Source organism: Hypomesus transpacificus, chromosome 9, assembly GCF_021917145.1.
Source record: "Hypomesus transpacificus isolate Combined female chromosome 9, fHypTra1, whole genome shotgun sequence".
NCBI classification, from domain to species: Eukaryota; Metazoa; Chordata; class Actinopteri; order Osmeriformes; family Osmeridae; genus Hypomesus; species Hypomesus transpacificus.
In genome coordinates this window covers 16,411,336-16,434,580 of record NC_061068.1, presented here as the reverse complement: position 1 = coordinate 16,434,580, position 23,245 = coordinate 16,411,336, and the positions used below count along the sequence as shown (strand labels likewise).

At 41.9% G+C, this 23,245-nt stretch overlaps 3 protein-coding genes across 3 annotated transcripts; 2 read left to right on the top strand and 1 right to left on the bottom strand.

The window, feature by feature from the left end:
- The first annotated feature begins 4,076 nt into the window (after positions 1-4,076).
- LOC124471116 (transcription factor 15-like) lies at positions 4,077-5,766 on the top strand. Its single transcript, XM_047025467.1, has 2 exons — positions 4,077-4,791; positions 5,370-5,766. Exons 1-2 carry the CDS (start codon positions 4,300-4,302, stop codon positions 5,451-5,453), a joined length of 576 nt encoding a protein of 191 aa, XP_046881423.1. The 5' UTR covers positions 4,077-4,299; the 3' UTR covers positions 5,454-5,766.
- A 3,708-nt stretch (positions 5,767-9,474) lies between these two features.
- On the top strand, positions 9,475-17,042 carry csnk2a4 (casein kinase 2, alpha 4 polypeptide). Its single transcript, XM_047025348.1, has 13 exons — positions 9,475-9,837; positions 11,437-11,737; positions 11,898-12,009; positions 12,142-12,243; positions 12,373-12,423; positions 12,741-12,800; positions 13,031-13,114; positions 13,384-13,494; positions 14,201-14,302; positions 14,484-14,584; positions 14,838-14,986; positions 15,162-15,251; positions 15,657-17,042. Exons 2-13 carry the CDS (start codon positions 11,637-11,639, stop codon positions 15,773-15,775), a joined length of 1,182 nt encoding a protein of 393 aa, XP_046881304.1. The 5' UTR covers positions 9,475-9,837; positions 11,437-11,636; the 3' UTR covers positions 15,776-17,042.
- On the bottom strand, positions 16,455-21,605 carry slc2a10 (solute carrier family 2 member 10). Its single transcript, XM_047025347.1, has 6 exons — positions 21,494-21,605; positions 20,514-20,571; positions 18,475-19,740; positions 18,042-18,164; positions 17,575-17,710; positions 16,455-17,488 (listed from the first exon to the last, which is right to left on the bottom strand). Exons 2-6 carry the CDS (start codon positions 20,515-20,517, stop codon positions 17,395-17,397), a joined length of 1,623 nt encoding a protein of 540 aa, XP_046881303.1. The 5' UTR covers positions 20,518-20,571; positions 21,494-21,605; the 3' UTR covers positions 16,455-17,394.
- Between the last annotated feature and the right edge of the window lie 1,640 nt (positions 21,606-23,245).

The window sequence follows — 23,245 nt, the reverse complement described above, 5'->3', positions numbered from 1 at the left end:
GAGAAAGGTCTTTTAAACCTACGTTTGAACCTATCGACACAATATCCGCACACAAAACGTGGTTATACTTCCAATGTGAAAAGTATTATCTTTCCCAATTTTATGAAGTTTTGATATTATGAATTAATATGTTATCTTTATGGGCTACTGTAACTGACTCTATGTAGCCATAAAACATTGAATGTTTAATTAACTTCAATTAATATTTTTAAATTGACATTGCTACAAGGTCCTCACTAAATATAATATCAACATCAGCCAGCCATTTAATGACTTGAAACGTTATCAGGATCGGGTCTTAATCAGGATATCATTATTCTAGAAATCAACATTCTTTCAGAATCTTTCAAACCGAAAACATCTGACAGTAAAACATCTGACATTTCAGTGTCTCAAATAAATTGAGCATATACTTCCAAAAACATTTTTGGGAGACTCCTTGAAAGATGTAGAATGTCATGATCTCTCTCATGTTTCAATATGGTCATCCTGTTCTGAACTGTAGTATCTCTGCTGCCCAGCAGAGGGGGAAATCGCATTCACTGAATGTAAGGTAAAGTAAGTACATCAAAACAAACTATCCACTGTGCATTGGCCAAATAACAATAAAAAACAAGTCACTGTACCTGAAATTATGTCTTCTCTGGAAGAAGAAATCCATCACTGGGTCACATGATTTTAATTTGTGTCAATGTACACAAATTAAGCATACATTTCTTGCATGTTACCAACCTCAAATACTAACAAGAAAGGTGAGTGACATTTCACACACATGAAAGTGGAAACTCACTCACGTAGCATTCGGAGTGCATTGTACAGATTTCCTCTTTGTGTGTTTAGACACCCCAGCTTAACCTGTGGTCCAGAGCCTTCTTTTGGGTCAAAGACTTCTCCTGGCTCCACTTTATCCCCCTCACAACACCATGCTAGAGGGCTGGGGACAGGATATGTACTGGGTCAGGTGTCATGAGAACCAGGCTGCCCTACCCCGACTGGTCCAAATGGGCCTAATCCCCCCCCTCCCGCCCCCCCCCTCCCCCTCTGGCTCCTCTTAGACCCCTGGTCCCCAGAGAAGAATCAGCTATGCAGTCCAATGTGCTGTCAAGACTATATTGAGACACAATGCTGCTCATGAAAACACACGCAAATGCATGTATACTCAATCATATGCATTTCTGTGAAAGAATGCACACAAACACTATCCAACATTAACTTACCTCAAATACCTTCTAAACTCTCACAGACATACACAAAACCACATTCTCCTAGAAAGGATGCAGTCGTAACAGCTTTACCCTACTGTATGTGTAGCTACACAGTTATGGTAGGGCGCCAGCCTCTCTCTTGTCTTTGGTCTATGAAGGAGGAAGACAAACACAGACCTCCAGCCATCCCCCATATCCAGAGCAGGTAGGGTCACTGGAAGGCTAGAGCGGATGGCCTTTTTAATAGTCTCCTTTATCAAATATCTGTCTTTAGAAGTTGGAACAGGAGAGACAAGCTTTTATGGCTGTCTTGTCGATATGTCTGGCCTGATAAACTCATTGACCGGAGAAAAGACAAGGGGCCCGCGGGTCCACAGTGACCCAGGAGGAAGTCGTCTAACATGGGCCAGAAGAAAAAGACGGCCCGCAGTTGACGTCGCGTGTGAGGAGACTTCCTGTTACAAGGAGGTTTGACAGTCGGGTTGTCTGGTAAGGAGCGCAGATTCTAAGGAGTGAGGAGTGGTGGCTGGAGTGACAACAAGTTAGTTTATCTGCCCTGGGGTCCAAAGGGACGTCACCTGCTTTTGGATATCCATCCCGAAAGATATGTTTTTAGTTTCCCCTGGACAATATTGTTTTTAGCGCAAGAGAAATAGTTCCACTATAAAACTACACTGTAAAATGTCATTCTCTTGGGTTCTGTACACAGTGAATCATGCTGATGTCATAACTTGACCATGGTAACATGTTTTTTGTGAAAATACAAATACAAAGTAAATCTCAAATCACTTACTGAAAACCCATTTTGTCTTGTGCGTGGGATATAGGTTTTGTCTGCTGGTCAGGATGACCATTTGTTTGTTTTACTGGCAGGGAATCCCCACCTGTCCTGATTCTTCAAGATGGCAACTGCTGTGCAAGAAGATCTGTATCTTGAGGTGAGAGGGAGAGAGGGAAAGAGAAGGAGACAGACAGAGACAGAGACTGAAGGCAGGCAGGAGCCAGGGAGGGGGGCAGGGAGGGGGGTTGAGGGGTAAAGGCAGAGCATTATCTAAAGGGAACGTTTTGGGGTCACATGAAAGCCTATACTGTTGCTCCTGTCCTCTCAGTTCTCTCAAGGAGGATGAATGAAACATAAAGACCCCTTTTGGATGTATCTAGTCACGCTGCTTTCACCCACCACCCTAAAAGAAAACAAATGTTTCAAGGATATAAATGATCAAAACCATGCCCATTTGAAGATGTGTCCATCAAAAACAGGTCATAAGCCATCTTACACGTGTTAAGCATATTATGCAACTGAAATGTACAGTATATTCCCTATTTTTATATTTCATGTTTACCTCAAACGACTCGCTGTAGCTACTGTCAACATTAAATTGATTTCAAATACAGTATAGTCTTTTAAAATGATACATCCTATTGTAGGAATACTGTAAGTTAAGGTGAACTTCAAAAAACGAACTTAACAGGAAACTAAAGAAGTGCATCTTTCATGTATGCCGGGATTTGAGCACAGGTTGGAAAAGGCTAATGTTTTAAAAATGAACATGGTCATATGACATAAGCCGGTTTTAAACTACAAGCACTCTAAGTGATAAGATAACGACCAAGTCAGCCACAATATTGTGTTAGCTTCAGCAGACTAGTGCTGTGGAGACATGCTGAGCAAAGACTCTGTGGTCAGACATGTTGATTTACCTACTCCATCAAGAACAGCTGGACGTACGGACGGGGGAGTAAGTCAGTCAGGCAGTCCAGAGAAGCTGCTCTGAGCTCCAGATTGCTCCAGTTACCTCATGCACTATGGAAATCCAAGGATTTAACAGGCTACAAATTGTCTGTAATATTTTTTCGTCCTCTCAAAACAATTTTGTTGGTTTGATTACTTTTGATATCCCCCATCTCTTTATTTAGCTGCAACAATTCATTTCTAACTTCACACCTCACCCACCACATACACACACACACACACTTCATTAACCCCCTAATCACCTCAACAGGTTTTGAATGACATTCCTTAGAGGGGGTCAAAGAATGTACACTTCCAAACTGTGAGATGGAGAAGAGAAAGTGTGTGTATGTGTAGGGGTCGTGTTGCTGCTCCGGGCAAGAGCAGTAAAAATCTACAGTGTCCTGGTTTATGAGTGGAACTGGGTCTTCTGCAGGTCACTGTTGTTGGTGCAGCTGAGCCCAAACCAGAGGCCTGTCAAGAGGTTGTGTTTGTGAAAACAGGCCCCTTTGATGACACTCTCTACTGTTCAATCTGGAAGCCATTTGCTTTTCCACAGAGAAAGTCTAATGGGGTCTTGGTCAGCTCCAGCCAGCATCTGCTTAGTGTTTATTTACCCACACAGCACTTAACCCATTAGACAAACTTAGTGGGGCACACTGTTGAGCCACTGGTAGATCAGCCTCTGACGATGGACAGTGAGTTCTTATTGTGCTGTTTAATTGTACATATCGTGAACTATTTCTAATGGAGCACTTTGTACCATCTTGCCAATGTCTACTGTGCAAAGTTTAATCACGCACATTCTCTCACTTTCAACAAACACTGCAATCATTTCCAACTGACTCTTTTTTCAAAGCTTTTTTGACTAATCCTATTGTTGACATTGATCATTATATTAAATAATGTGTATTTAGCCTAGGCAATAATGAGATATTCTGAAAGGATGTTATTTTGAAAGAATGTTTTTTTAATAAAAATGTTCAAACATAAAACATGTTAGAGACCACATGGATAAACCAACACCGTGTCTAGTTGTATAGTGTACAATCCAGAGTTTTTTGGGATAGAGGTCCCAAACAACACTATTGGCTCACAGCATGACTGTAGAACCACTCCCCTTGTGTTGCAGAGCTACGGCAGTCTAAGCTATAAGAGCACACTGACCATCCGGCGGACCATCCTATGGGGGACATGTCAATCTTTATTTTTTAGAAGTGGAATTCTTTCCCGTTTCAATTGCAAACGGCATAGTTGTCAGTCTACATAAATTAATTCTGGTGATTGGCAAACTATTTTGCTGTTAAAGCGGGAATTTTTGAGATTGTATTACTGGCTTCGGTTTTAATAATTTAGTTTATCATGGCTTTTACAATGTTGAGGCCAATATCAACTCATCCGTTTTCCTACCCACCTCCTGACCTCAACATGATGTCCGACGACGACGAAAACAGGAGCGAGAGTGACGGTAGCTCGGATCAGAGCTACGGATGCTGTGCCAGCTCAGGGAAATACCGAAAGATTTCTCGCGTCGTTGGGGTTGGTGGGGTGGTTGTTGTCAAACAACGAAACGCAGCAAACGCCAGGGAACGAGACCGTACACAGAGTGTCAACACCGCCTTCACTGCGCTCAGAACACTAATACCCACCGAGCCGATGGACAGAAAGCTTTCCAAAATTGAAACTCTCCGACTGGCCTCCAGCTATATCTCGCATCTGGCCAACGTTCTCGTGCTTGGGGATGGGCGCGAGGATGGGCAGCCTTGTCTGAGCGCAGTGTACCGCGCGCGTGATGGAGAGGCCAAGCAACCGAAAACGATATGCACATTTTGCTTGAGCAGTCAGCGAAAAGGGGTATGTAATCGTGTCAAATGTGAAATGTGTAAATGTTTTTTAACAGATGTGTCATTTATATATAACACTTTATACTTTACAAAGGCGCATGGTGACGACGTGTGTTTTGATTAAGTCTATACTTGCAAGGCTATAGGCTAGGCTATATATACCGCTAATACTTTGTCAAATTAAAACTTTTCACATTTGTTTTCACATTTTCAAATTGCAATCCCAACTAATTAATTTACTTGAATCCCTGGCCAAGCTGTGTTCCGGGAATTAACTTAAGGATGTTGGATGTGATCCATCTCCATGTTGGGATTTCCCTGTTGGGACATAGTTATAAATATCATTTTGCATGCAAAACTATCCTTTAAAGGCAGTAACAAGGTCTGACATGCAATAACTGATGTGCAAGTGCAGTAAACTATTTAAAGTCTCTGTACTAAAAGTGACCTTGGGGCAAATATCAGAGAATTAAAACATGGGAATTCTGTTTTGATCCAAGAAGTTGTTTCAGACTATTTGGTGGTTAAAGTAACGTGTTGAGCAATGGTAAATACAAGTCCTTGTGTTAACATACATTTTGTTCATAGATGAAAGAAGGGAGAGACTGTGCCAAAATGCATGGCACCCTGAAATTGCATGGAGCGAGTACACTGCGGATGAATCGGCGTTAAAACCCAAATTGTCTGCCTCTGAGGAATGTTGAACCCAAGCCCAGGCCAAACATCATGGGAGAAAAACGATTACTCACCAATGTAAAGGACAGAGAATCAATCTATGGAAAAACGCTTTGCCACAAAGACCATTTCAGGAATGGAGAGAGAAAAGACTGTTCCACCCAAACAACTGGCTCTACAATCATTCACAGGGGCATCTGGCAAAAATTGAAAGAAAATATGTTGATTGAACACTGTTCGAGAGACAGCTTGTTATGTTGTCTTTTTAACACATTTTGTATACTTTGAAATTAAATATATTTTTGACATAGTTGTATTTGTCGCTACTCTGACATTTATCCTACTTGTCTGGCCATTTTGTGTTGTGTGGTGATGTTTTCATAGAAACTTCCATTTGAGCAATTTCATCAGCCAATCGCCTCTTACAGTAACACAGGTTTACTTTCTCTATGTGAGATAAGCCCCCCAAAAAGTTGGCCCCAAAGACCTGATGGATACCGCCATTAAGTGGCTGGTGGGAAATTCCAATATACTTTTACCTTTTGCTTTTGACCCATGCCAAGCAATCTCAAAAGAGGAAGCAATCAGTCTTGTCTAGGGTCTTTCCCTGTACTTATACTTGACCCATGCGTAAATGGCTAACTGGAAGCCTGTATGTGTGGTGTAGGTATGGGCAAATACCAGCGTGTGAGGAAGACATGAATCACACTGAATCATCATAATATCTGTACAAAGGTCATGCAAAAACAGGAAAGGCCACACAGTATATACATTTCTGAGAATTATCATTCTCCACATAAATAATGGGAAATGGGGAAGACTATCCGGATCTTATGCGGTGTTCATTCAAAAGTGGGTTAAAATTGTGTAATAAATGGAGTATATGGCCATAAACCTCAAATTTAAAATGTTCCCACTGCACTTGACGCATTATCTGAGTGTCTATGAAGTGTGTAGGGCTACCAGGGCGTACAAGACAAAGGGTCTGTAGTTCTTTGACACTGCTGAGTCCAAGTGAATCTCAGGGGTGTTTAATGCACATGTGTTGTTGGTTAGTCACAGCCAATATCACCTAGCAGCCTGTGTCGAGCTAAACACAGCTGCTGATAAATTAATGGTGTAAATCATAAGGAAGTCTCTGGTGGAGAGGTACGATACGAGGTCAAAGTTGGTGTGAGTAAGTGTGTTGATTCATGCCTGTGTCTTCCCTTGTTGGTTGTGAAGTGTGAATTGTGTGTGTGTTTGTGTTTGGGAATCGATTGTTTGCTTTTAAACTTGAAGAATATATGACTTTCTGATGATCCCAAACTTACAGACAACTAACCTAAGCATGATGTCAGTTTTTGGTTTTCATACTGTGAGTCTGCTTGTTTATACCAATCCCAGCAGTAATATGATTTATGGTTATATGAAGAATGAGGAATCTTCATGTAAGACATAACAGACATAAACATGCTTATAACGTGTGGAACTGACAATTTGTAGAGAAAGTCTAAAAGAATCACGTATGTGCAACCTCCTTAGCCCGTCCAAATAACTACACTCTTGCATAAAACTCTCCTGACAACCCGCCCGCCTCTCCACCTGCTGTCAGAGCCAGGCTAATTAGAAGCTGCTGCGTGAGCTTATCCTGCTACCCCTGTCAAATGGCTCCCAGAGGCCCCCAGGGCAGGAAGATATCACAGAAGGAAGGAAGAAGCTGAGCGGTCGGCCCTGTAGAGGCCCTCCCTGTGGGGCCCGGCTCCTGGGTCAGCGCCAGTCTTGACATCAGCTGCATGGGACCCAGATGTCCAGCTTCTAATTTTAATTCCTGGGTGGGAATGGGTGGTATTCCCCATTCTATGTTTTAGGTCTGTATACGTCAAAAGGTAAAGGATACTTGGCTGATAGAGTTACTGGTGAAAAGGGTGAAGAGTGTTGCTGTGCAATATAGTTGAAGTATAGGGGCATATACAACATGACTATTGTTATGTGTGTGTTTGACTTTAATGAAACAAGAGTATAGCAACGCAAGGCATTTGCATGAAATGATTATTCGTGGTTCAGAACTAGTTTCTGCACACAATAAAATAAACATTACGACTAAAATTACGTTGTCAAAGTCCTCACCAGAACTTTCTAAATCTCCCCATCTGGTAGTCATTTCCAGGAGATACCATGGGACAGATAAGATGAAGGGGTACGATTGTGATACAGTTCTTGTCCACCAATACCATCATGCTCTGACCAAAACAAACCCTTATGGTACTGTATCTCAAACACTTGACAGAATTCTCTTCCTACTGCTCAACCTATACCTTCCTGTCCAACCTATGTGTCAGGGGAGATCAACGGCATCAGACACGCACAGAGGCCCCCCCCCTCCCGCTTTCATGAGACAACAAGTTGGATACGCTGCTTCCGACTTTTTATGATTATTTTCCACTCATGGGTGTGGAGTGGGAGTGTGGGGAGCAATCCAATTCTAGACAGCCAAGCAACCCTAACCATAGCCAGAAAGAGGGAGGGGGACAGTATTGTGTGTGCGTGTGTGTTTGCCGGGAGAAATACTGAACTTTGTATGGAAGTCAGGACCAGCTAACTCAGTTACCTTGCACTGCAGTGGCATGTCCATGCTTCAAAAGCATCACTAGCTTCACTAACTTCACTACACGTCTACTTATAAAGCTCTCTATCAGGCCGATCCTGGCATCTGACTAGTTCTCTGATTCTTACATAACATAAAGAAAACACTAGGGGGTGGGGGGAACCCTAGGTCAACTCATAGGCATACGCCCCTGTGTGTATGTGTGTGTGTGTGTATGTGTGTGTGTGTGTACCAAACAGCATTGCTGTTGATACACTTTCCACCCGATGGACAATTTGGGAGCTATTGTTTCCCTACAGTGTGCAGGAGGAAGTGTAGGAAATCCCTGAGACATTACCACAGACAATATCAGTCTACCGGGGCTGGGCCCTGATTACTGTGTGTCGCTGGCTCCTGCTTCTGGGCCTTAGACACAGGGAGGGGTCCTTCACACTGCGGCCAGAAGGCGACTTATTCTGAGATTTCTTGTTGTTTTCAAAATTCTGAAATAATACGAGCGCACAAGTATCTTTTTGGAAGGAAAGAGACTGCCTAATTTACATCATCACAGCAAATGCTGGTCTGTGTATTCAGAATTACGTGAGCACAGATTCATATGGGTTATGGGGAGCTGTCAAAGCTAGCAGTGAAAGATCGGCCTGTGTAGTTGAGGATTTCTTTAAAATGTACAAGCTGGTTATATCTCAATGTGTGCATTGTGTGCATGTCCTGACACTCCAAATATTTATCATAACATCTAAATAATAAGTATTTTGTGCCAGTTTCCTTATGTTCTCAGGTATTTGTTGAGTGAACTGGGTGTACAGACACAAGGAGCAATTATTGAAAGGATATCCTCAATCAAGGATCCTATGGAGCACAATACATAACCTCACAGACAGAAAATGTAACCCTAACAACCTTTGGAACAATTTTTGATTGAGTGCTGTCCATGTTTAGAACACATAACATAATTACTGTGACAAAAAGTGGTTACGCTAGTTAAATTACAACCAATCATTTTTTGGGGCTTTTAAGTCCGGTAATATTGTCAGCTTCATTGAAAAATACCTAATGTGCAGTTTATATTTATATTAAGTCGATCATAAATGCCTTCAGGGTGTATCATTGTGGGTAATCATGTTGATTGTACGTTGTGCCAGTTTCATAGTTTTAAGTAGATATGCCGTGTAAAATGTCACCCCCTTGTGGTATAAAAGTATGGGGCGAAATTAGCCCTCGTGCTTGAATCATTGTTATTTAAGCCACATATAAAGCACATTTCGATCATTTTTGCCTCTTGGCCGGTTTTTGAATACAGTACAGTATTACTAGACATTCTCTGGTATTACTCAAATTTCATATACAGACTACGAGTCAAAATAAATGCCGAAACATTTCACTTCCTTTCTGGTAATATTTACTTCCTGTAATTACGGTGATAGTAGATCCCATAAGCGGGCGGTACAGCTCAAGACCAACTTGTCAAAGTTCGTTATTGTCGACCATATCAGATATATATAAAATACTTAAAATCCTACACTCGATTGATTTAAACCAAAAAGAATTCAGTTTAAACTAGTTAAAGCTATTTTTCTAACAAAATATAGTTAAAATATGTTTGGGGGCTGATTAGAGGTACCCCGACCGTATACGGCCCAGTAAGTAGTTTATGTGGCGGTATTGTCAGCCATATTGTCTCTGAGACAGCAGAAATCACACTCAAGAGACGAGTATACAGCAGAGGGAAAAGAAGGAACTTTGTTAAAAGTCAGATTTGTTGATAAAATTTGGGATCACGACTTACTCCCCAAGGTAGGTGTGGATTTGGGCATTGGGTCCATTGTCAAATGTATGTATTCATAAAAATGTTGGAGTTGCCTAGCTTTCTAAATTTCAGATCGCTCGTTTAGCGAGGGTTAGCTTGCTAGCTAGCGTCAGTACAAAGCTAGCTAGCTGGTTGATGTGTTAGCTAGCTCAGACTGCTACAGTACAAGTGAGACTCGTTCTTTAGCAACCCATTGCTACTATCTTAGCTTTAGCTAGCTGGTAGTGTGCCTTACGTTCATTAAACTAAGCATAACCACTACTAGTAGTCACTAGTAGTTTAGTGAAGCTAACAAACTATCATGTTACAGTAGAGTACAGTAGCGTTAGTTTCTATATGACACCTGCTCAGGGAATATAATTTCAAACACAACGTTAACATTACCATTAGCCTAAAATAGCACTTGTGAAAATGTATCCTGAGTAGTAGCACCAGCAATCTGTAAACCGCCTGTGAATTTGAACTATATTATCTATCCTAGGTAGCTCTAGCTAGTCTAATTTGTGGTGGGCTAGCCACACAGCAGCAGACGTAATGGGCATCAGTCCGGCCAGCTTGATTTATTTCTGTAGCTACAGTACACTAATCACTGCTGTATATTTTCCAAATGAGTAAATGTACTGTCCTTCCTTCCTTCCTTGAAACAGTTTCATACATTACAGCAGATATGTAGAATCGGCTTCCGTTGTTAAATCGAGGAACATATGCCTATGATGTTTGACTCGACAATAGGTAATCAGATTTAGGTAACATAAGTAATCAGATTTTTAGTTTATTGTACAGGGGAATCAACGAGGATTATATTATGACTAGCTAGAGAACATAAATCGGCTATAAAGCAAGCCTGTAAGGTAGCAGTTAAACCTACTATAAGATGGAGAACGGTGTCTAACGATTAGACTTCCATGAAAGATTAAAATGCCAGGATTGAAAGGACTTGTTAAAGTTAGCTTAGCTAATGTACGTTGACACAACAAGTCACCTAACTTGCTGGTATCTGCTGGATTTACTACCACCATTCAATGCATTGTACATATGCAATGTCAACACCCAAGTTGTAGGTATGTAGCTAACGTTGTCAGCTCGTGGTACGTTTTCACAACCATTACTGGAAACACCGCAGCATGGCGTTGGCTACGATGGCATGACGCTGTTGGTTTCTTTAAAAATGTTTTGTACATTTTGCTATATGTTTCTATATTTAGCCTGATAGGCTACTATCTATGACATTGAGAGAATTGATTCAGCCATTCGTAGAGATCAATAATCACGTTGCTGACCTCCGTCCAGCTTCAGTAATTGTGTGTCAATACTTCAGGGGTGGTGAAAGATTTGTAGCTTCCATTTGGGGAATTTCAAATGTAGAGCTGTTGAACTTCTTTTAGCCTCTCAAGATTGTCAGTCTAACCTGCAAGCATAGGTGACAATATATCGCTGACTGCAGTGAAACCCTTGTATTTGGAAATCTATGAATACTTAGAATTAGCCTCACCATCTGGGGGTGAAATTGACTACTAATTAGATTATGGATGCTAGATGAGTGCCTCATATTTAACTCATGCCTGTTTTCCCTCTCCCTGTTTTAGCTGTCCCAAGGCACCTCCAGTGGCCCCTTGCCCACAGGCGAGGCCCCCCTTAAACCCCTTGCCCTGTCAGGAAGAGATCTTACCCCCCCTCCTTCCCCTCCCTCCCTACCTCCCTCCCTCCTTCCCTTCCTCCTTCCTTATCCATCCTTTGCTGGTGTGGTAACAGCCTCCCCTTCCTCACCTCTGCCAAGCTGTGGGACATGTCAGGACCCGTGCCTAGCCGGGCCCGCGTGTACACAGAGGTCAACACACACCGCCCCAGGGAGTACTGGGACTACGAGTCTCATGTGGTGGAATGGGGGTGTGTAGAACACAAACATGGCTGACATGATAACCTGAAGCTTTCGTGATATATTCAAACCAAAAGACTAACTTTTCTACCTTATGTCATCAAAGTTTTGTTGGAGGTTTTGTTTAGTCTTTAGTCGGGGGGGGGGCTAATGTTTATTTCCTGTTTGCAGAAACCAAGACGACTTCCAGTTGGTGAGAAAGCTGGGGCGTGGGAAGTACAGTGAGGTCTTTGAAGCCATCAACATCACAAACAACGAGAAGGTGGTGGTGAAAATACTCAAGGTGGGGCCATGCAGGCAGCACTTCACACACACAGCCCGTACTGAAGTCTTGTGGACAATGACAACAGGCTTGTTTATCAGACAAATTCCCTAGATTAAAATGTATCCAAATGGTGTTTATCCCCCGGTACAGCCTGTGAAGAAAAAGAAGATCAAGCGTGAAATCAAGATACTGGAGAACCTGAGAGGAGGGCCTAACATTATCTCCCTCATAGATATCGTTAAAGACCCAGTGGTGTGTAGAAACCAGGCCCCATACTAATGCTCCATTGTGAAAAATAAAAATGTCTTTATTCAGACGGCCTGAAATAACATGTACCCCCCCCCCCCCCCCCCCCCCCCCCCCCCCCCGTCCTTTTTCCAGTCCCGTACACCTGCCTTGGTCTTTGAACATGTCAACAATACTGACTTTAAGGTAAGATCACACATCTTTTTTGTAAGTTCCCCAAGGAGATCTTCCGACATGGTGTCGCTGTATTCATATGAGAAACCTCCTTTCTTGACATGCTTTTCGCCTCCCCTGTGTGTGTATGTGTGGAAGGAGATACACGTCCAGCACAGCTTCTCTTTCTTTCAGTTCATCACTGGCACATTGTGATGAGTTCACAAAGTGTTGATAACTTTCTGTACTGACAGAAGATACTGTACCCAAAGAAAGTGTGCAGTTAGCTTAATTCCGCCACACGGAATACCATGTAATAAACGTATACACTTTTGTGTTTGCACTGCCAGCAATTGTACCAGACTCTAACGGACTACGACATTCGATTCTACATGTACGAAATCCTAAAGGTGGGTGCCATACCGTTCATCCCTGTGGACCTCTTGAAAGAATCCTTGTTGGATTTGGGCTGAAGGGTAGGGCCTGTGATTTCCCTACCAAAGTGTGAGTGTGCATGTGGACACACAGCTGGGTAGAAAACCACCTCAGTTTTTTGTCACCTCTGGCCATTATTGGTTTACCATGGAGAAAAAAAACAGCCTAATCGCTGACTGATGGCATTTTGGATCTTGTTCTGTAGGCCCTCGATTACTGCCACAGCATGGGGATTATGCACAGGGACGTGAAACCGCACAACGTGATGATTGATCACGAACACCGCAAGGTGAGTGTCGACACGCGATGGGGTGGATGCCTGCGTCTGTTTCCCCAAACACCTTCCCAGGACATCACCAATAAAGGGCCTTGTTTAATAAATGCATTTAACTTGACTGTAAGTGGAACATATTGTACTTCTTGTGGACAGAAGTATAATTGCTGTTTGATTACGGTAGTGTCGTTGGTCAGGGGGTTTTCAATTTCAAGATATGCTATACATTGTCTTTATCCTTCAGTGCATACCTTCACTTGAAATACACTATTGTGTGTTCTCAGCTGCGCCTTATTGACTGGGGTCTGGCTGAGTTTTACCATCCAGGACAGGAGTACAATGTCAGGGTGGCGTCCCGCTACTTCAAAGGACCCGAGCTGCTAGTCGACTACCAGGTGCGTTGTCTGGCGGAACTCTTTGGTAGTAGTACTCATCTAGTTTATGCGACTATCGTCTTGTCTTAAATATTGTTTTCCCTTGCCGGTGCCTGGTAGGAAGGAACTCATTATTACTGCCAGAAGGTGGTGGTAATGGACCTCTAAGCTGGTTGCTGACGCTGATATTGGGTGTTGCTGTAAACGGTAGAAACGCACAAAGCCAAAGAGTCCTACAGCTCTCGGATAGTTGTGTTAGCATCTCCTTCAAAATAATAATGAATATAAGGTGCAGTGCAAGCTCTCCAGGTAATGCAAGCATATTAGTCTGCCACCTTGTGCAGTAATTTGTGAGCGATCACCCAGAAGAAGGACCATCCATAGATCCAGACAAAAGGAAGAAGGTTCTGTTTTGGATTCTGCCTAATTTAGACGAGCATTGCATCATATCAACCAACAAGACAGTTGTGAAAAGCCTGAATCGGTCTTCAAAGAACCATGGAATAGTACCGAATACACAGTTCAAATATCGAATTTTTTGTATTTTTTTTCAATATTGTGTTTTTGCTTGAAGGGCATATCACTAGTGTATTAGTCGTTGAAAAGTTGGGTGGAGTTATTCCTGTACAGATAAGATGATGCTGGACTCCCATCAACAATCATTGTACATTGTTCTCATATCCAGCACATGAACCACCTGTCTCTCTCTGTTTCTTCCGTCCTCCAGATGTATGACTACAGTCTGGATATGTGGAGTCTGGGCTGCATGCTGGCCAGCATGATTTTCAGGAAAGAGCCTTTCTTCCACGGCCATGATAACTATGACCAGGTAATCTCACACACACACAGTCTGTCTGTCTTTTTCACTGTCTCTTGCTCCTTGTTTCTGTCTGTCTCTCTCACCTTGTCTGTCTTTACTTTCTCTGCTGTGGTTTCTCTGGTCCGAATGGTAACAATACCTACAGATGAAGTGACCCATTCGTTGACCCCCACCCGTTATCTTTCCCTAGTTGGTGAGGATAGCCAAGGTGCTGGGGACTGAAGACCTGTATGACTACATTGACAAGTACAACATTGAGCTGGAACCCCGCTTCAATGACATCCTGGGAAGGTATGCACTTGCTGTTTTTAATGTTTTCTTTCTACACATGCAGTCTCTGTTTTAAAATGGTGTTAACATCAAATGGAATTTAAAACAAAAGAAAATTCCATGTTATAGGTGGTGTTAAGTTGAACCTATTTTCATGGCTTTAATATGACTTTTTGGGCTGGTGGTTTCCTGGTATGAGGTAACCTCAACCCTAGTATAACCCTAGCCCCAACTGTTTTGGTTAGCCTGTCTCTGTGACTCATTCTCCCCTCAGGCACTCTCGTAAGCGGTGGGAGAGGTTTGTCCACAGCGAGAACCAGCACCTGGTGAGCCCCGAGGCGCTGGACTTCCTGGACAAGCTGCTGCGCTACGACCACCAGGCCCGTCTGACGGCCCGCGAGGCCATGGAGCACACCTACTTCTGTGAGTAGGAAGAGCTCCCACTTAGCCCTCTAGGACACGGATGGTTCCGTTTGTAGGACCAGGAACCGTGGAACCCTTTCCCGATACACTCCAACATGAGGGATTTGCAGTTGTTTTAGGCTGTAAAAAAATGTTTCATGACTGTGTAACGTGGCATTGTTTTTTGCCCACACAGATCCTATTGTGAAAGACCAGTCTCGAATGGCGGGTTCAGCTAACCTGCCCGGTGGGAATACAGCTGTGAGCACAGCCGGCATGATCACTGGTGAGTACACATGCACAGGAAAGAATCACTGTGTTGTTAGGAATGGGATGAAATCAAATCTAGCAGCTGACGTTTGTGGATTGAATTAAACCTGTTTGCTTGACTGAGATCTCTGAATCAGTGAATATCCACATCTCCACATAGTGAAAAGAAGGGCTTCATTTAAACTAGGGCTGTTGGAAGTTAATGCGATAATAACGCGTTGACTTAATCTCACTTAAACGTGATTTCTTGGACCCTGGGAATCACCTGTCGCCACATGACTGCCGATGGTAGCTGAATGATGGAGAGAGGGATTTTAGATGGGAAGTTCCTTTTCCAAAAGTTTCCAGACGGTTTGGTTAACAAAACCAGAAAGAGGAGGATGTATCAATTCATAGTGTTTTGATCTTGTCCTCTACCCAGGAATCTCTGCCCTGCCGGCGTCTACTGCCCTGGGCGCGCTGACGGGCTCACCTGTCCTCTCTGCTGCCACCACTGCCATGAGCACCCCCATGCCCGCTGCTGCTAGTGTACCCCAGTAATGGATGGCTCCTCCTACTTCCTGGGGAGGGCGGACGACCGACCGGTGCCATTCTGCCAGTCCAATTCACCTGAACGTATTACCGTCTGACTGTTCCTCTTCTCAGAATGAACGCGTTCAACCTGACATTTGAAATGAATGTTCTGTCTGTGTCGTGAAAACATACAGGTATTCCTTTCATTTTGACAACATAATAGTAGCAAGCTAAATAATGCGTGTGTATGTGTGCATATGTTCACTGTCTAAAAATGAGTGATGGACATTTGTCTGTACAGTATATTCCAAATACACTGGGTAGGTTATTGACAAAAGCTAAATACTTGGCAAGAACAACTGTAAGCAATTCTCAAACTCAGTCTAGAACTGTAACCACCCCACCTCACAAGGCTCTCTTCTGTGGTACACAGAAGGGTTTTGGTGCTGTTCCCTGCTCCAGGTGAGTACTCTGAAGCCTCCTCAATCTGCATATTCTAAAGGACACTTCAACACCTCTTGCCTGAATAATTTTGACTTGCCGTTCTCTTAGACTAGATACCAGGCCTTTGATATGTTTCCCCTCATCGTTTTTTGTTTTTGTACTGAAATGCTGTAGAGTGCTGAATGACGTTCAGTTTTGTGTTGAAATGGCCCTGATGCATTGTCCTTTTTGATTACAAATGTATCCATTCAGGGTTATTTTATTTTCCTTCATACTTGCTGCTTTCCAGTTTCTTGAATTACTTCAAGTCATAACCAAAGCTTACTCAATCTTGGAAAGAGACTTACCAAACATTCAAAGTTCTGTGAGGGGAGAAAGAGTTACTCTTGAAAATGCATAATGTGAGCTGAATACTGATTTGTGGAGAAAAAATAGGTTGTGTAAAATATAAACAGATTATAATTGCACCGGAGTTGAGTTGAATTAAATGTTTCTGTACTTGTGTTTTGGAGGAAAGTAAGATGTTTTTCCTTTTTTTGTATTTAGTTTGTTTCAGAGGTAGGGCTTGTGATTGATCGCCTACGCTTAGATGTGGAAAAAAGTGTTAGTGACGGGTTGAATTTTCCCAGTGTTTTAGTGCCAGAGATGGAAGGCTTGTGAGCGAAGACACTGCTGTACATATGCATCTTTTTTCCATTGGAAATTTCTCAACATGCAATGACTACAATACATGCAAAATCAACTTGATTATAAAGTATGAGTCCTTACATCACTGTATATATTTTTATGTCCCCATGTAGAAGACTAGTATTTGAAAAGTTGTGTAAATAAACATGTTTTATTTATCAAATGTCTCAAAACTCTTGTTGGGTTCCAGAGTTCTTGTGTATTCTGAAATTGGGTGTTCCGATGTTAACCCTCCACTAATTATTAGGAATATAATTTTATAGTATCCTGCAAATTCTGATTCCATGACTTAAAACCAAAATTTTCTTTATTATCAATGACAAATTATTTCTACTTAATTACAAACTGAAATATTGACTCACCAAATAAATATAGAACACCTGTGCAACAAATTCACAATGGTTTCCTGGCAGAGTAACCTGACAAAATAGGCAATCATGCCTGGTTTCAGATAAAATGGCATTTCATGATGATCATGGGGCTTGTGTAATACACGTAGACAACCACCTCCTGGATTAGGTTGCTGAGCTAACTACCTGCACTCTTTGGTACTCTGGGGAAGTGACTCTCCAACTAATGATGCTGCAGCACTTGTCACTCTTCGGCACCCTGCGAAAAACAAGTAGGAGATCCCGCTGAGCTCACAGTTTGAAAGATCAACTTTGATCAAAACCTATGTTAATCTTTGGTGTTACCTTTTCAGACGGAGCTCCTTGTCTATCTCCTCCAAAGACTTCCCCTTGGTTTCTGGTAGCATGAAGTAGAAGAATACCACAGCTGCCACTCCAATCAGTCCGTAGAGAAGGAACATTCCAGACAGACCAATCACATCTGTGAACAAACACTTGACTTTATATCTTGGTAACCTTACGTTTGCTTTCCTCAAATTTTTCAATCAGTTTGATGATCATAAAAATGGTTAACCCGATAAAAGCCTTGGAAAAAAATGTATCCCAAGATCATAGAGACATTGCTAATGATACAAATTTTCAGACATTTGAACTTTTCCCTAAAAATAACTTCACAGTTTATTCAATTAACTATAGTTAATAACTTTTTGGCTTTTACTACTAAAAGCCAACTACTATCTACTTGAAACTTACGCTGCGCAATTTACAATGCACCCTATGTTACTATAAACATAAATTAGACTAAGACTTACCAATGACATTCAAGAAAGAGAAAGTAACCAGTAGGTTGGCAGCCCAGTTGAAACAGTTGGTGAATGCAAACGCCCTCCCTCTAACACCAGAAGGGAATATTTCACTCAGAATGAGCCATGTCACTGTTCAATGTGCAAGCAAAATGTAGGATTATTATTATAGGAGGTATATTAAGGGCCAGAGAAAGTGAGTGAAGACAGATTTGTAAAATAATTTCAAGTTATAGTATCAATTTCAGAAACGTTATCCAAGAGCATGTGGAAGGTGTCCACATGCACACCTTCAAGGTGCATGTGCAAGAAATCATCAAAACTGTCAACATAGGAAGGAATTAACATGCATTCTTATCTGTCTTTTTTGGGGCATTTTAAAGATTGATTTTAATTATTGGGAAAAAAATGATATGTTTTCCTGAACTAGAAGGATACTTACTTGGTCCAAATCCAACTGAATAGGCAAAAACCACTGCCATTAGGCAGATTAAGACAATCCAGTTAACCCATCCATCATGAACATATTGAGATGGTTCTGGAATCAAAGAGCTTGGGAAAATGTCAAGCAAATTGACTGAGTCATAGTTGCCCTCCCTGGTGTTTGTCGTATTCAGGTGCCTAAGAGAACTACCAATGGAGATGTCCAACCCTGGCCGATCATCAGTGCTGTTGATGTAATTCCCAGTGCTACAGAGTCTCTTTGTGCTCAGCACAGAACATCCGCTCAAAAGTCCGATGGTCATTAAGCACACCGCCATCACTGCACACCCGCCGATAAGGAGAGGCCTTCGGCCCACCCTGTCAGCAAACACCATGGACACTAACGTGGCGATGACTTTTACCACCCCCAGCCCCACCGACGCCAGAATGGCCGAGGAGTCACTCTGGAACCCTACCGAATGAAATATAGTTGAGGCGTAGAGAAGGACGTTGGGCTGACCTGTGAACTGCTGGAAGAGGACCAAGCCCAGCCCAATAATAGTCCTGCTCCTCATATTGTCCTTACGCTGAAAAAGGCCTAGTGTACTGTATTGTGTAGCATTATCAAGTCTGTTGGACATGATGTCCATTTCCCTTTCTTCAGGATTTTCAATAGAATTACTAAGGCTTCTTTTACTGTGCCTTCCTGCTCTTCGGCTCACAGAGGCTCTTGCACTGCACGGAAGAAACCCAAGGGAGACTAACTGACCCATAGTGGGTGGGATGGCTAAACCAAACATATATTTCCACCCTCCCTTGGTGTCAGCCAGGATATAATTCATTCCATAAGCTGCCAGGATGCCCACAGTGACGCCAGCTTCATAAAGGGTCACCAGCAAGCCCCTGTGTTTGGGGGACACCATCTCGGACACAAAGATACAGCAGGACATGGAGGAGATGCACATGGCGAAGCCAACTGTCATCCTGCCGACCACCAGTGCTAGGAAGGAGCTGCAGAGCAGGACCAGGCTTCCACCCAGGATCAGGACGTTGCTGAAGAGAATTGAGTTCTTGCGTCCATGGCGGTCAATGAGACAACCACCCACCAGGGAGGCCAGCAAGGCACCCACCAGGAGGGCACTGACCACAGCCTCCTGTTGGAAGCAGGTGAGCCTGAACTCTGTCTGGAGCTGAAGCAGAGCCCCTGAGATAATACCCAGTTCATAGCCAAACACTAGGCCACCCAATATGGATACTACACTGGAGAGGACCAGGATAGAACAACCTAGAAAGAAAATGAGAGTGTGAGTAGCAGTTTAGACGTTTTTTTTTTGTATGTTCTATTGTAAAGCCATTGCCAACTTTCAAAAAATAAAGCTTCATAAAATTAAAGAACATCGAACAAGATATGTGTGTGCTTTGATCAAATAAATTATACTGTTCAAAATCATCATCTATATCAGTAAAGGGAAGCATGTTTTCACTGAAATCTAACAGCAGAACCGTGCATCTCAGATCAAGGTGTGTGTGTCTTTCATGTGCAAAATATGTTAACAGATATGTTAATCAATCTGGCATAATTCCATGCCTGTCATTGACCAAGCTAAGGAAGCTCTGCCATTCTCTGGTCAAGGTTTTATGAGTTTAGGACTGGACTGGACTCGAACTAGAACAGATTTTTCTCTTTGCGAGACACGATTTGCAAAGTTGTAATACAATGGCCTAGCGAACTATTAATGCAAAAATGTGAGCTTGTATCTTGATATTTGACAATATTTTTGTGGTAACAATACATTTTTTTTTTTTTCTTATTGACAAACTTGAATATTTCATTTTCACAGATTTTCCAGACAGACAACAACATGGTTGGTGATGATAAGCAGAATGCAGTCGTCATCTTTCATTCTAAATATTAAATAAATTCACAGTTGAGTGATGATCTTTATCAACATAATAAAATATTAAAAACGTAATCTAATAAAAATATTAACTTAATTAAAACAATTTAGTACTTAAATAGAATTAGGCTACTTTTAAACAAAATCGTTATATACTTACCCATTATTCATTTCCCTTTCCACACATCTCACCTTGCGATTGGAATTTCACACAGGCTCTGCAAAGGGTTTCCAAAATGTAATCAACGATAATAAAAAAAAGAAGAAGAAAAAAGTAACATGAATCTAATTTGAGAGTTAAAAAATAAGAAGCGCTTTGCGGCTTGCACAGTGTCCTGTGCTCGCGACAGAAGGGAGCACACAAGAGCCAATCCAGCTCTGTAGTCATGACAACCCCCTTGTTGTTGCACATAATTTTATTGAAGGGCACTTTGCCTCAACAACGTGTCCTGTTTAGTTAATTCAATCATTTCTCAACTTGAATGTGATAAAGGGTTAAGACGTTCACATGATTAAGAGCATGTCACATAGGCAGGTTATATGCTATCCAATGAAATGGGAGAGGATAACATTGGAGAATTTAACGCGTAGGCCTACTGCATCAATTCTACTGTGGCCAGGGCCTATTGAGCGGAGTCTACTTGAATTATCTTATATTGCCACAGGATATGCTAACCTACGTAGGTAGACTGAAAATACTTCTGTCTGTGACCTACAATGCACTTTAACATTTGGCTTTCAGCCCAAACCTGCCTATTGTTAGCCTAAAAATTGTAGCCTGTTGCACCCTGAATACCAGAAAGATCCAGCAATATCCCTTATACATTAACGATGTGTCCAGCCTACATCGAGAAATGACAACCATGTAAACAATTCCATTAAATTATCTTAATTTAAGAGTAGAAATTGTTGCATAACCCAATACAAACTTAATTCAAAGCTGCGTGCATGACACTTTTACAAACATAAGCCATTAAGCCTACAACTGATGTTTTTATTTTGTAAAAAAAAATGTATGGAATCAGCCGTTAACATTTTATTGCTGTAGCCTAGTTGTAGCCTATTAGTATTCCGTTAAACGACAGATAGTATAGTGCGACTGGCCATGCACGGTTGCACAATTGAGGTCAATTAACTTACCACAATAAAAAACTTTGCAATGTTCAAAAACATTTGGGGCACAAGAGGTATCTTCCCATCGAGAAGTTCAAGCTACGTGGCAAAACAAGAGTCTCAAATTGCAGCAAACTTCTTAGGCGCTGCTTTTCCAAGTTTGACGCCAGGGGCCGACAACTTTCCCAAGAACATGGCAAAGATTCCAAATACGTGGACCATTAAAAAAATAATTCCTCTGTATTCATTCACGTGGGTGGTCTGTCAGTTTTCAGGAGAATGAGAACACTTAGATGATGTGGAGTTAGTCAGTCAATCGAGACAGAGAATTTAGAGTCCCTGCTAAATTCCATTAACAATAGGCTAGGAGGGCCTATAGAATGTGACACTATGTCCAGTAGTAGGCTATTTTGCAAAATGAATAAATACATAAATACATTTACCCATTCACAACAAAAAAAGGGTATATTCACATGTACAATATAGGCCTACACACCACTGAGTGACCAAAAGCATTCATCCACAACAGAACAACAATAACCCGCAGCATTAACAAAAATGTAGCATTTTTTGTCATTCACAATGGAAGAGCTCCCGACCACTAGGATCAGTGCCTAGCCTTAGTGGGTTTGGCTCCATCTAAGTAAAATTGGCACAGTAGTGATGGGGAGTTAGGATCATTTTACTGACTCAGTTCTTTGAATCTCGTTCAGTAAAATTGGTTGGCTCAAGATTTCATAGCCAATTCAATGGCATGAATACGTCCACTGCAAACATTTATCATACTCTCATGTATATGTTAGTGAATGTAAACCAGCAGATACTATTTTAAAAGAAAAATTCCCGTATTAACATAATGCATTATGACAGTTTGTATGAATTGAAATTGTTATTTATTAACGCACTAGTATTTAATCATCAGGGCGAACAATTACACTGCGCTGAAATAAGTGTAAATGTAAAGTGAAAATAACAAAACAGTCAGTATAACTTGTGAACGAATATAATTCACGTGTTAGTATTCTAAACACAGCGGTCAGGCAAAAGGGAATGAGGTATCTGTTTCCTCTACTAAACCTATTCAGGTCACGTGAAAAATTATCCAAAGACTCATACACGACTCAGTTGGGAAATGAACAAATCATTTCTGTTTCATCTAGCTACCAGTACTGAGCCAATGCGACAATCACTCTTTGAGAGGACTCGTTACTCCCGAGTCCTAGTAAGGATTCGTTCAAAATGAACGAATCGTTCACGAACGATACATCATTAGTGCACAGTGCCTGTAATGCAGTTGCTGCTTTATGGCACACACAGGGATTCCTGGAATTAAAGATAGTGCAGTGCCCGGGATGCAGCTTGTGATGACAGTTCTTCTCAATGGCTTTGGTACCTATATTTCTCAGATTACAATTGAAATTCTCTGTCATTTTTTAAATATTACATTTACATTTAGTCATTTAGCAGACGCTCTTATCCAGAGCGACTCTCAGTAAGTACAGGGACATTCCCCCCGAGGCAAGTAGGGTGAAGTGCCTTGCCCAAGGACACAACATCATTTGACACTAGCCCGACTCCCTCACCGCTCAGCCATCTGACTCCAGTATCTGTTCAACCGCAACTATTCTAGTCACTTATGCACATCATTGAAGCAATTTCTCATTATTTTAAACAAATTGCCAATGCTCTAATAGAGTGGTTATCAACCCTGGTCCTCAGGGACCCCTGTCCTGCATGTTTGAGATGTTTCCCTTCTCCAACACACCTGATTCAAATGAA

Bases quoted from the DNA above. Each gene is read 5' to 3' on its own strand.
- slc2a10 (XM_047025347.1), bottom strand. The intron at 18,165-18,474 runs GTAAGTATCCTT...CACATTGAACAG, and splicing joins TTCAGTTGGATTTGGACCAA to TGACATGGCTCATTCTGAGT. The intron at 17,489-17,574 runs GTAACACCAAAG...TGTTTTTCGCAG, and splicing joins AAGGAGCTCCGTCTGAAAAG to GGTGCCGAAGAGTGACAAGT.
- LOC124471116 (XM_047025467.1), top strand. From the start codon at position 4,300: ATGGCTTTTACAATGTTGAGGCCAATATCAACTCATCCGTTTTCCTAC. The intron at 4,792-5,369 runs GTATGTAATCGT...TTTTGTTCATAG, and splicing joins TGAGCAGTCAGCGAAAAGGG to ATGAAAGAAGGGAGAGACTG.
- csnk2a4 (XM_047025348.1), top strand. From the start codon at position 11,637: ATGTCAGGACCCGTGCCTAGCCGGGCCCGCGTGTACACAGAGGTCAAC. The intron at 12,244-12,372 runs GTGTGTAGAAAC...TCCTTTTTCCAG, and splicing joins ATATCGTTAAAGACCCAGTG to TCCCGTACACCTGCCTTGGT. The intron at 13,115-13,383 runs GTGAGTGTCGAC...GTGTGTTCTCAG, and splicing joins TTGATCACGAACACCGCAAG to CTGCGCCTTATTGACTGGGG.